Source organism: Neoarius graeffei, chromosome 26 (assembly GCF_027579695.1).
Source record: "Neoarius graeffei isolate fNeoGra1 chromosome 26, fNeoGra1.pri, whole genome shotgun sequence".
In the NCBI taxonomy this organism is placed as follows: domain Eukaryota; kingdom Metazoa; phylum Chordata; class Actinopteri; order Siluriformes; family Ariidae; genus Neoarius; species Neoarius graeffei.
In genome coordinates this window covers 54,022,361-54,036,034 of record NC_083594.1, presented here as the reverse complement: position 1 = coordinate 54,036,034, position 13,674 = coordinate 54,022,361, and the positions used below count along the sequence as shown (strand labels likewise).

Below are 13,674 nucleotides of genomic sequence, written 5' to 3'. Positions count from 1 at the left end.
CACAGAAAGGCCCTCGCTGGCCCCGGGGCTCGAACCCGGACCTTCTTGCTGTGAGGCGACAGTGCTAACCACTACACCACCGTGCCGCCCCCAAGTCAGGTTTTTTTGTTTTTTTTTTCTTGTGTATGTGTTTTTTTTTATTAGATTTACATTTCCAGTATTTGGCGGACTCCCTGATCCAGAGCGAGTTTGAGAAGTGCTTTGAAGTCTCAATCAATAAACACATCCTGATTTACGATATGACATTCCAGACATTAATGCAGGAGAGAATTTGGGGGTGAGGTGCCTTGTTGAAGGGCGCGTCAGCCATTCCTGCTGATTGAGGGAATCAAACCAGTGACCTCTTGGTCCCAGAGCTGCTTCTCTAACCATTAGGCCATGAACTAAAAGGAAAACATACTGGAGTAAGAAAAGCACAACAACACAAGATTTTTAAAAAATAAAAGTGCTAATTTCAGTACTTCAGGAAGAGGTCTGTCTTTAGGCGCCATTTGAAGACTCGGCTGCTCGGACATCTAGAGGAATTTCATTCCATCACCAATGTGCCAGAACAGAGAACAGTCTTGATGCAGGTCTTCTTTGTACCCTGAGAGATGGTGTGTCCAGTTGAGCAGTGTTAGAGGATCAGAGGGAGCGTGGTGCAGCATGGTGCAGCGTGGCGTGTGGTTAGTGGCTCTGAGGTAAGTGGGTGCTGGCCTGTTTTTGGTTTGTAAGCAAGCATTGGTGTTTAAATCTGATGCAGCAACTACAGGAAGCTGGTGGAGGGACAGCAGCAACAGAGTGGTGGAGGAGAACTACCATCACTGTTTGAGACTGGGGCAACAGTGGAGGTTCCTCTGTGAGCTTCTGAGTCTGTGAGATGTGGTGATAGAGATACCGTAGGTGTGAGGCAGAAGTTAGGAGTGAGGTCGGTGAGTTGAAGTTGGGGGTGAGAATTTTGGGAACTGGTACCCCAAACTGAACAAGATGAGGGAACAAATACCTCTTAATTCCACACTTTCGAGATAATTGTGTGCTTCTAAATGTTGCAGAATTCTTCTTGTGCAACCATGTGACAAAATAGTGTGATGTATGCATCTGCCACCATGCTGGATAATTTCCAAATCCAGGATGCTGTCTTGTGCAAAAAATAACTGTGAAAAAGCATCTCTAACTTTCTCGAAGTGTTATGATTCTCTGGAATCCTCTGCCAGGTCAAGATTCAGAGGAAAGTTGAAATTTGTGGCTTTGACCCAAATATGTTAAAGCCGTCCAATGTTCCAGAGGATTTAGCCTCGTTACCACTGATCAAATACCCTGATATCAGCGTGAACTATCTCATTCTACAAACCTCGTGGACAACCAACGCACAAATGAAGGCTAATAAGAGCTGAAATACCTACGATTTCTTCTCACTAAACAATGAAAAGATGACAGGATGCTTGTTCATGCTCGTGTATTCTCAACATTCTCAACGATCTTGAGAAACACCGCTCCAAACTTCAGCAGAAAGCATCGCTTTAATTAGGAATGAACTCTTCCCAGATATAAAGTGGTCACCACACACACACACACACACACACACACGGGTGTAATTAGCTTTTTCCTCAGTTAAGTCCTTACGATGTATGTTTTTGAACCACAGTGCATTCACTCATTAATTATTTTGGGATTTCTGAAGAACCGTTTCTCAGTAGTATTACCGCGATTATACCCTGCACACAAAGGAGGCATTGTCTTTCTTCAAAGGCAATGAAATCAAAAGAAAATCACGATGCGTTGCAGCAGCTCGCACATGAAGCGCCACTATCTTGGTTGTTATTATCCAACATGGTGGACTTCCGGTTTGGAAAATAAGCGTGACGTCACGTGCACATGAAGAAAATGTTCTGACCCTGACATACACTGGAGCAAATACACCTTCAGTATATCTTAGGAAGCCCTACCTATAGTTCACACCTTAAGGGAGACTTAAACTACTTGAGATTAGCCATGTGAGAACTAATGAGCATCGACCAGCAGCCACTCCCAAACAGAACCACAGAATCAACAAGACTAGTTGCAAGAATCTAGATCTAACTGAGTCAAACAGGTCGGGCACAAAAGTCACAATCTGAATTCACCATCTCATCTCATTATCTGTAGCCACTTTATCCTGTTCTACAGGGTCGCAGGCAAGCTGGAGCCTATCCCAGCTGACTACGGGCGAAAGGCGGGGTACACCCTGGACAAGTCGCCAGGTCATCACAGGGCTGACACATAGACACAGACAACCATTCACACTCACATTCACACCTACGCTCAATTTAGAGTCACCAGTTAACCTAACCTGCATGTCTTTGGACTGTGGGGGAAACCGGAGCACCCGGAGGAAACCCACGCGGACACGGGGAGAACATGCAAACTCCACACAGAAAGGCCCTCGCCGGCCATGGGGCTCGAACCCAGGACCTTCTTGCTGTGAGGCGACAGCGCTAACCACTACACCACCGTGCCGCCCCCGAATTCACCAATCGAGAATAAATTTAAAGATAGAGCACACTGAATAAAGAGCTGGATACACTTTCAATATATTGTAATAAGCCCCGCCCAAACTTCATCATCAGCCTTACCCAAACAAAGAGTTTGTTGGTTTGTTTGTTGCATTGTTCGTTTCATTAAATGTTGGTTTGTTTTTAGCTCATCCAGCCGCAGACCAGGCCGGATGAGTGAATGCGATCACGCATCGTCCATTCACAATTTACAAAAATCGCTACTCCTCCTATAGGATTGATCGGATTTCGATCAACCTCACAGACAATGTTCCCCAGGTGGGTATGCATAAAAATTGTCAAGATGGTGGTGACACCTCTCATATTTACGATTTTATAGGCGTCTTGGCCGGTATGAGCTCCAGCCTCTCTGAGGCCATTTATTTTTATCTAATTCGGCAGTTATCTTGTGCTCGTAGCTGCTCCAGCTCGTTGCTGGAAAAATTTTTTGCTTATACCCGCCAGATCACCAACTCAAAGGATATTAATATCACTGTGCGTGCAGTGTTGTGCGAAGTGTTGGCTCAAGAACTGTGAAAAAGTCGTTTGTGTGGTTTCAGAAAGAAGGTGAAAAAAATAATGATGCGCTGTGGTGAATGAAACGCTCGACACGTCCTCAGAGTGGGACTCTGAGCTCTCTGCTGTTCGTAACACAGGAAGGAGAAACTTTCCAAGGCATAAAAAAACAAACGTTGCAGCAAACAGAGAACAGACACTGTGGGTTGGTTTTGTTGCGGTGCAGAGCAGAGCTGAAAATACCTTATGTGATAACTGAGATGCTGAAGTTCTGTATGTTCTCAGAATAAAACAGTCTCATCGAGAACCCCAGGTGCTTTTTTGGTTGTCTGTTTGAAAAGCCGTTTTTGGACAAGAGTGTAGTGTGGTGAGGTGATGAAGGTTTTTTTTCATACTTTCACACTTTGTTCCTTTCATGAGTTCATAAAAATAACTATTAAAACCTGAGTTTACTGCAATAACCCTGTCTAGAAGATTCTCCATATTTTGTTTATGTTCATGTTTTGTTTGTTCGGGCCCAAGCACCATCGGGGCAAAGATCCGATTCAATCCAGAAACACTTTTGGTTTTTTTCCTCAAGACGTGACCATGTTTGAGGTTTTCCCCATGAGGGAAAACACTGACACATCAGTGCTTGTGACAGCTCCTCAGGGACCGAGGCTTGGCAGGGATCCATTGCGCCACCAAATGTCATTGACTCTTGTTATCAGCATATAACTTCACATACACACACCACATTCGGTACACGTGTGGGGCTCCCAAAGACAAACACACTGATGATATACATTGCATTAGCCCCGCCTTATAGGAAGTGAGATATTTTGGATTTTGTCCACTTCGACACTTGAAATCCTGCTCCAAGGCGGTTCCTCAGAGTCACGGCAGATTTGGTTGACATGACGTGAAGATGTTCCTGATGTTAAATTGTGAAGGGATTTTTGATATCTTCCAAGGCGTCCAAATGGGAACACAATGAATTTATACATCTCAACACGCAAACAGGAAGTGCCTCATACGGTAGGTCTTTCATGCATTGCTTGATATGGCTCAGACTTCACAGGTTATTGGTTCTGATGGTTCTGATCATATTCATATGTCCAGAGTAACACTGTGGCATAGCGCCACCATCTGGCCACAGAAAGAGTGGCTGTTTTTTCACCCATCTCAGCTACATTGCTCCTGGATGGTTCATCAGATTCATGTCAGATTTGCGATAGTTATTGGTTATGATGATGATGATGATATCCAGATGCCCAGAGTGACTCTCTGGTATAGCGCCACCATCTGGCAACAGAAAGAGGGTTTTTTTTTTGTTTGTTTGTTTTTTTGAACGCGTCTTGGTGATATTGCTCCAAGACAGTTTTGTTTATGAAACATTGTGTGAATATGGTGATATCACCAGAGGTGTGATTGCACCAAAGAAGTCAGGGCCTGTTGTCATTGTTGCTTGCAGCTATAATGAATTAATTTGTTTGTGGTTTTCTTTTATTTCCCATTTTTTAATTGGTTAAGGACTGTTGTAGTTCTTAACCAATCGAAAAACTGCTTGTAGATTTGCATTGAAAGTTTTGCAGAAACACAGAACACTGTGTTTACAATCAAGTGTAAGGTTCCTTGAATTTGAGGGGAAAAAAAAACAGTTATGCACTGATCGATTGATGAAATTTCACTTGCAATAATCTGTTTCATGAAAGTTGAATAAAACAGCAGTTTAGACACTGAAGAAGCCTTTATTTATCACACGTACTCTTAAGCACAGTGAAATTCATCCTCTGTATTTAATCCATCTGAGTCAGTGAACACACGCATGCACACACATGTGAACAATGAGCACACACACATACCCAGAGCAGTGGGCAGCGATGCTACAGCGCCCGGGAGCAGTTGTGGTTTACGTTCCTTGCTCAAGAGCACTTCATCCCAACCTCAGCCAATGGCCACCCGACGTTATCCTAACCTGCACGTCTTTGGACTGTGGGAGAAACTGAAGCACCCAGAGGAAACCCACACAGACACAGAGAGAACATTCAAACTCCACACAGAAAGGCCCTTGTCGGCTACTGGGCTTGAGCCCAGAACCCTCTTGCTGTGAGGTGACAGTACTAACCACTACACCACCATAAACTGCAGCATGTAAACTCTGAGAAAAAATGAGAATTTCTCTCTCTCTCTCCCTCTCTCTCTCTCTCTCAGGACATTTGTCATTCAGCAGATCCCCAGCAGTAACCTCTTCATGGTCGTTGTGGAGAACAAGTGTGACTGTAGCTCCACCCCTCCAGTTACCATGGAGCCGATCGAGATCACCTATATCCTTCACAAATTATAAATAGAGCGAGAGAGCCATTTATATATTTTCTTTTCTGGTGCAGCTTTCAATGTCTTCCTGAACACACACGCACATTAACCTCTGTCACGATGCAGGCACTTATGGATGTAATCGCAGAAGAGCGACAAGGAGTAAACAGTGTCCGAGCCAAAACGTGAGAGAAGAATCAGAGTCGTAGAACTGGCGAGGGTCAGGCGATCAGCAAACAGCGTGAAAGGGAATAGACAAAGAGCGTAAACGGAAAACAGGGAAGCAAGAGTCAGAAGACCGAGATTCAGTCAGGAAATAACAAGGCTTCGTGTGAACTGTAGAAGACAGAACGATACTTCACACTGAAGCGGCGTGAGTGAGAGGTTTGTATAGGCAGGGGGACTAACTGGAATAACGAGTGGCAGCTGATCTCAGTAGTCGGGAGACAGAGGGCGCTGTGAGTTGTGGGAAGTGTAGACCATGGTGTCTATGTTTGTAGTTTGGACAGGTTCAGCAGGTTTACTGACAACCTCATGATAACATTCTACACCATTTTGACTGTGTGTGTGTGTGTGTGTGTGTGTGTGTGTGTGTGTGTGTGTGTGAGAGAGAGAGAGTTATTTTATCTGAGAGTTTTTGTACTTTAACCTCTGAACACACAATGAGTCTCTTAAGTGCGAGACGCTGAAGTTTCAGAAGGACCGCAAACGTCCTGACTCCTGTCACCCCTTCCATCCTGAGGTACACTCGGTGTGTGTGTGTGTGTGTGTGTGTGTGTGTGTGTGTGTGTGTGTGTGTGTGTGTGTGTGTGTGGTATTGTATCTGTATTCTGTGACTGTACCTGGAAATAACTTTATTTATTTATTTACTGGTCAAATGTCCCCACAAATTTATCACTTATTCCTGTCATTAATAGGACATTTGGTCCACACAAAGTCTGAGTCACTGTGTTGTGTGTGTGTGTGTGTGTGTGTGTGTGTGTGTGTGTGTGTGTGTGCAGGAAAATGCCATGGAGTGCGGCTCAGCCGTGACACTTTCTCCCACGCTCGCTGCCGCTTTGATCCCCCTCCTGATCTTCCTCACTTCCAGGTGACCTTTGACGTGATCTTCGACCTCCAGTGATCGGAGGGATCATCCTCGCTAACGCTAAACGGGGTGAAAACAAAAATAATACAGTTCAAATGCAGCTTGCTAACAGAATCAAACTCATCCTTATGACCTCAAAACGAAACCTGCTGACACTTTGGAGGCTCAGTGACCTTTATATGACCTTAAAGAATGTCCAACTGTGAAGGGAGTGATCGGAAATGGGCGTGACCCAAACGCTAGAAGGGTCTAACAATTCATTCTAATGAGAAAATTCCAGTTGGTACCGTATGATGTGTGGAAAGAAAGTAATGATAATTGTGCTCTGGCTGCCATTTTGTAGCTCGCAGCCTGCTCTTAAATTAGCAGCTAAAAGCGTTTCACTCTCCTTCTCAGCTAAATGTGGCGCAGAGACGCTAAACACGATGAACTTTCTGCTTTATTACATGACAGTTATCTCAATGTTATATTTGTGAACTGCTTCTGAGCGTTCAGTCTAACGTATGCTAGCAGGACACCATAGAGACGCCGTATGAACAAATTCTCTTCACCCTTTGCTTTGAGATACGAATCACAAACATGGAGATGTGAATTTAGCGTTTGGGACACGACCGTGTTCAGGGTTTTATCTTTAATCTGAGCCATGAGTCCTGTGTCATGTGGGAGACGAACGTGCTGATAATAAATCACTGCTTTTTGTAAATTCATCCAAAAATTCAATCCAGTTGTTTATGAGCAACTGGGGAAAAAATGTTTCTTGGTTAATTTCATTTCCATTCGTCTGCCTGTCATTTTTTAGACGCTATACTTTAATTAAAGGAAATAAACATGGATGAAGTGAAAAAATGTTTGAAGTATTCTACAAAAAATACTGATTTTTAAAAATTCTGATGAATTGCACAAGAATGCTTGCTTAACAAAAAAAGAAAAGAACAAAGAAAAGAAAATGTCTTTGAAATGATTATACCTCAAAAAGAAAGAAAGAAAGAAAGAAAGAAAGAAAGAAAGAAAGAAAGAAAGAAAGAAAGAAAGAAAGAAAGAAAGCCATTTATTGTAAATAAAAGCTATTTTCCATCACTGGCCTCAGATGTGGTTGAAATTTGGAGATTTTCGCTCCTTTTTTCTTTATTTTTTTATTTTTGGAATGAAGGGTGAAGGAAAAAAATGTGTGCAGGAAATACGTTTAAAATAAATTTAAGAAATGGAAATGAATGAATGATTGAATGAATGAATATACACAAGTTAATTAATAGTAAAATAAAAAAACAGGATGTGCAGCTTCGGTTCTCATCCTTCAGACAGGAAATGTCCATCCATCCATTATCTGTAGCCGCTTTATCCTGTTCTACAGGGTTGCAGGCAAGCTGGAGCCTATCCCAGCTGACTACGGGCGAAAGGCGGGGTTCACCCTGGACAAGTCGCCAGGTCATCACAGGGCTGACACATAGACACAGACAACCATTCACACTCACATTCACACCTACGCTCAATTTAGAGTCACCAGTTAACCTAACCTGCATGTCTTTGGACTGTGGGGGAAACCGGAGCACCCGGAGGAAACCCACGCGGACACGGGGAGAACATGCAAACTCCACACAGAAAGGCCCTCGCCGGCCACGGGGCTCGAACCCGGACCTTCTTGCTGTGAGGCGACAGCGCTAACCACTACACCACCGTGCCACCCAGAAATAAAATTACATAAAATAATTTTATTTTTATTCTAAAACAATTAATTAAAAGAATTAAAAGAAATTAAAAGAAAATAATAAGAATTAAACAATAGTAAAAATAAAATAATAAAATGAAGTAGTAGTTCAAATAAGATGAGAAAGAAAGAAGAAAAAAAACCCAGCAGAATAGAATAAAGAATAAAATAGGATAAAGTTAAAATTAATTTAAAACATGCAGAGAAGTAAAGATTATAAAGAATGTAAAGAAGACAATATTAATTATTTAACAGAAAGCATCTGAAAACAGCTTGGTCTTTAACCTAGATTTGAAGCTGCCAACAGCAGGAGCATTTTTAATGTCCTCTGGCAGTTGGTTCCATAGCTGTACTGCATAGTAGCTAAAAGCTGCTTCACCACACTTTGTTTTAACAACAGGTTTTACCAGTAAATTTTTCTGCTGCGATCTGGTAGATCTGATTGGGTTAGGCCGCTGCAACATATCAGAGAGGTAATTGGGCCCTGTACCATTTAGAGATTTGTACACCAGCAGCAATGCTTTAAAGTCAATTCTGTAGCTTACTGGAAGCCAGTGAAGGGACCTTAGAATTGGAGTAATGTGCTCTGTTCTTTTTGTTCATGTGAGAACCCTAGCCGCTGCATTTTGAACCAGCTGAAGTCGTTTGATGGTCTTTTTTGGCAGGCCTGTGCAGTAATCAACCCTACTAGAGATGAAGGCATGTATAAGTTTTTCCAGATCATTTTTTGACATAAGTCCTCTTAGTTTGGAAATGTTTTTTAGGTGATAAAATGCCGTTTTAGTGATTGCTTTCATGTGACTGTCAAAGTTTAGCTCGCTGTCAATGAAAACACCAAGATTTTTAACCATTTCTTTAGTTTTAATCCCTTTTGTGTCAAGAATAGTGGTAATCCTGAGTCTTTCATCTTTTTTTCCAAATAGAATTACTTCTGTTTTATCTGTGTTCAGCTGAAGAAAATTTTGTGACATCCAGCTATTGATTTGATCGATACACTGGTAGAGACATTCAAGGGGGGCATAATCATTAGGTGATAGAGCAAGATAAATTTGGGTATCATCTGCATAGCAGTGATACAAAATTGAATTTTTATTGATAATTTGCCCAAGTGGGAGCATATAAAGGTTGAAAAGTAATGGTCCAAGAATCGACCCCTGGGGGACACCACAGGTCAAGGACATTGACGTTGAGGAACAATTTCCCAGGGTAACAAAGAAGCTTCTATCTTTTAAGTATGATTTTAACCATTTGATAACTTTACCAGTCAATCCAACCCAGTGTTCAAGTCGATATAGCAGTATGTTGTGATCAACAGTATCAAAAACTGCACTGAGGTCCAGTAACACCAGGACCGATGTTTTGCCTGCATCAGTATTAAGACGTATGTCATTTATAACTTTAATCAGCGCTGTTTCAGTGCTATGATTGGCACGAAATCCTGACTGAAAATTATCAAAACGGCTGTTTGATATCAAGAAGGCAGTTAATTGATTGAAGACAATTTTTTTCCAGGATTTTCCCGATGAATGGTAGATTTGATATTGGCCTGTAGTTATTTAATACTGAAGGATCCAGATTATTTTTTTTAAGAAGGGGCTTTACAACAGCTTTTTTTAGGGACACAGGAACAACGCCAGTCTCCAAGGATGTATTTATAATTTGAAGCACATCTGTAATTATAAGATGAAGAACAGGCTTAAAAAAGTTGGTGGGCAGAATGTCCAGTTCAGATGTTGAGGAACTGAGATTTTGTACAGTTTTTTCAAGAGTCTCATAATCAATTAAACAAAATTCTGACATTGTGTTGAAGTTATCTATCTGTGTCATTGGTGATTGCAGTTTTTCAATTTTTTGCAACTGAGATATATTATGAGAAATATTCTGCCGTATTTTATCAATTTTACCTTTGAAGAAGGATGCAAACTCATTGCATTTATTAACTGAGAGAAGTTCAGGTGCTAATTGTGGTGGGGGATTAGTTAGCTTCTCTACTGTTGAAAATAGCACACGGGCATTGTTCATATTCCTGCTGATGATGTTGGAGAAGAAAGACTGTCTTGCTTTACGAATTTCATAATTATAATTACAAAGCATCTCTTTATGGATTTGATAATGGATGTGAAGTTTAGATTTGCGCCATTTTCTTTCAGTCTTTCTACATTCTCTCTTTAGCAGTTTAACAGCCGGGTACTGCTTCCATGGTGCTTTCTGCTTATCATTGACTCTTTTTCTTTTGAATGGAGCAATATCATCCATAATTTGGGTCATATTTAAATTAAAAAATTCCAGTAAATCATCTACAGAGTCTGACATTTTGGTTGATTTCTGCGAGAGAGCTTGCTCAAAGAGAGCACATGTGTTGTCTTTTATGACTCTCCTACCTATAGTCGTTGAGCTATTCAGAATGTGAGGAGACATAGAAACTTCAAAGAAAACACAGAAATGATCAGATAATGCCAGGTCAACAACAGTATTAGAAACAGTAAGACCCTTTGTGATGACGAGGTCAAGAGTATGACCACGAGAGTGGGTCGGCCCCTGTACATGTTGTACTAGGTTAAAGTTATCAATAATTGCAAGTAGTTCTTTGGCATAAATGTTATCAGTATTATCTACATGCAAGTTAAAATCCCCAGATATAATAAGACAATCAAACTCTAAGCAAATGACTGATAACAGTTCACCAAACTCTTCAAAAAAGACTTTGGCTGAATGTCTCGGAGGCCTATAAATAGTTAATAATAATATGTTAGGAGAGCATGTAACAAGTGCACATAAGTGTTCAAAGGACATAAAATCACCAAGTGAGGATTGTTTACATTGAAAAGAGACTTTGAATATATTTGCAATCCCTCCACCTTTCCCTTGTCGGGTAACATTCAAAATATTAAATTTGGGGGAGCTGCTTCAATAAGAGTGGTAGCACTATTTGCTTGATCCAGCCAGGTTTCAGTTAGAAGCAAAAAATCAAGATTGTGTTTACAAATAAGATCATTAATTAAAAATGACTTGTTTAAAAGTGATCTAATGTTCAGAAGAGCTAGCTTTACAGAAATTCTCGAAGTAATATCTGGTTGTGCACTCTGATGCTGTTTTAAAACAGGAAGGAGATTAGATTGGTTCACCCCCAGGGTTAAATGTGCTCTATGTTTTCTGTTTCTTATCAACACAGAAATGTCATCATTCTTAGTCACACTTGCACTAATGACTGTCTAATGCACTTCTCCATTTTTGTTCAAAAGAATTCAAGTGGAAATCTTTCTTTAAGCAGTCTTCTCCTGTCTGATGTTTATATCCCACCATTCCTGACTGTCATCCAAAACAAAGATTTAAAAAAAAGCAATCAGGAACAGAAATCCAAAGGAGAAATGAAAGTGAGCTGTTTCACAGGCGTGTCACGCCGATGTCACTGAGATGGTGCAGAACACTGACAGAAGGGAGAGAATGCGAGTTTCCTGTGTGAATGTGATTGTGAACAGTGATGCGGAGGTGTCAAAGGGTGTGTGTGTGAAAATATATATACCCATGTGAATCGACCAAATGAAAGCAGAAGTGCAAAACATTTCGTCACAACACATTTTCTGTTTTTTGTTGATGTTTTTTTTTAATTAGCAGCTGTAGTGAGGTTTAATCCTCTAAACCCAGCAGTGATGCCTGACCCTGACCCAGGATCAGCTCAAAACACTGTGTACAAATCACCATGTGCTTGTAATCATGGACTGTTTATTCGATCCAAACCAGGTACTTTATCAGCTCTGGATCCCATATAAGTCACTTTTTATTAACTTTTGCTAGAAATCACAAAAGTAGACACATTCTTTACTTGAGTAGAAATATACACTACCGTTCAAAAGTTTGGGGTCACTTTGAAATGTCCTTATTTTTGAAAGAAAAGCACTGTTCTTTTCAATGAAGATCACTTTAAACTAATCAGAAATCCACTCTATACATTGCTAATGTGGTAAATGACTATTCTAGCTGCAAATGTCTGGGTTTTGGTGCAATATCTCCATAGGTGTATAGAGGCCCATTTCCAGCAACTCTCACTCCAGTGTTCTAATGGTACAATGTGTTTGCTCATTGCCTCAGAAGGCTAATGGATGATTAGAAAACCCTTGTACAATCATGTTAGCACAGCTGAAAACAGTTGAGCTCTTTAGAGAAGCTATAAAACTGACCTTCCTTTGAGCAGATTGAGTTTCTGGAGCATCACATTTGTGGGGTCGATTAAATGCTCAAAATGGCCAGAAAAATGTCTTGACTATATTTTCTATTCATTTTACAACTTATGGTGGTAAATAAAAGTGTGACTTTTCATGGAAAACACAAAATTGTCTGGGTGACCCCAAACTTTTGAACGGTAGTGTAGATACTCATCTCATCTCATTATCTCTAGCCGCTTTATCCTGTTCTACAGGGTCGCAGGCAAGCTGGAGCCTATCCCAGCTGACTACGGGTGAAAGGCGGGGTTCACCCTGGACAAGTCGCCAGGTCATCGCAGGGCTGACACATAAACACAGACAACCATTCACACTCACATTCACACCTACGCTCAATTTAGAGTCACCAGTTAACCTAACCTGCATGTCTTTGGACTGTGGGGGAAACCGGAGCACCCGGAGGAAACCCACGCGGACACGGGGAGAACATGCAAACTCCACACAGAAAGGCCCTCGTCGGCCACGGGGCTTGAACCCAGACCCTCTTGCTGTGAGGCGACAGCGCTAACCACTACACCACCGTGCCGCCCCAGTGTAGATACTTGTGTAAAAAAAAAAAAAAAACTACTCTTGTAAATCTAGAAGTATTGATTTAACCTCTTTTCTCAAGTCAAAGTACAAAAGTACAGACTCTGAAATGTTCTCAAAGTATAAATGTAAAAAGTCGCCCTTTGAAGGGAAATGAACGTTTACAGGATTGCTGTTGTTCCAATTTCATCCAACTACAAATTGTAAAAATGGTTCATTGGAATAAAGATCAACCTTCAGTTTGTCAAATAGGATCACTTCCTCACGCCACCGGGAGGAGGTCAGGGGCGTGGTTAAGCAGTAGGTATGGCACTGGGAGGAGGGGTTTTTGGAACGAGCTGATGTGAAACACCTGGACCTCATTATCTAACATGTATTTATGGTGTTCTCTTTGCTCTCTCTCTGGACAGCAGTGAGCTGAACATGTGGGTTCCTGAATGTCGAACTGAAAAACTGTGTGTTTATGTTTATGGACTGTACCAAGTGCTTGAGTGAACATCATGTCTAAAACTAACAAAGAGCTTTTTTTTTTTTTAACTGTTAAAAAGTCTGAAAAGGATAAAGGACCCGTACTCTCTGTGATGGTCTTTACTTTGTGTTCTCTGCTCCTCCTGTTTGTATCATGACCCCATTAGCGCTGATCTCTCTCGGTGTCTCTGTGAGTGGGCTCGCCTACGTGTCTGTGTGCTTACTTGTGGCTTTTTCCACTTCCTGCAACAACTGTACACTTGTAAAACCGTCTTTAAAATCCCCCTTGTATGAGCATTTAATGTACCGTATATTTGATCTGAATTACTGTGTTGAGTCTTAAGA

At 41.3% G+C, this 13,674-nt stretch overlaps 1 protein-coding gene across 1 annotated transcript in view; it reads left to right on the top strand.

Annotated features, from left to right (window-relative positions):
- cacna2d3 (calcium channel, voltage dependent, alpha2/delta subunit 3) overlaps positions 1-7,232 on the top strand; it is a 75,971-nt gene extending 68,739 nt beyond the window's left edge. The window contains exon 38 of the mRNA XM_060910339.1: positions 6,323-7,232. Within this exon, the coding sequence (XP_060766322.1) occupies positions 6,323-6,415 (93 nt within the window). The 3' untranslated portion in view covers positions 6,416-7,232. The remainder of the gene's footprint in view (positions 1-6,322) is intronic.
- Positions 7,233-13,674: the final 6,442 nt, after the last annotated feature.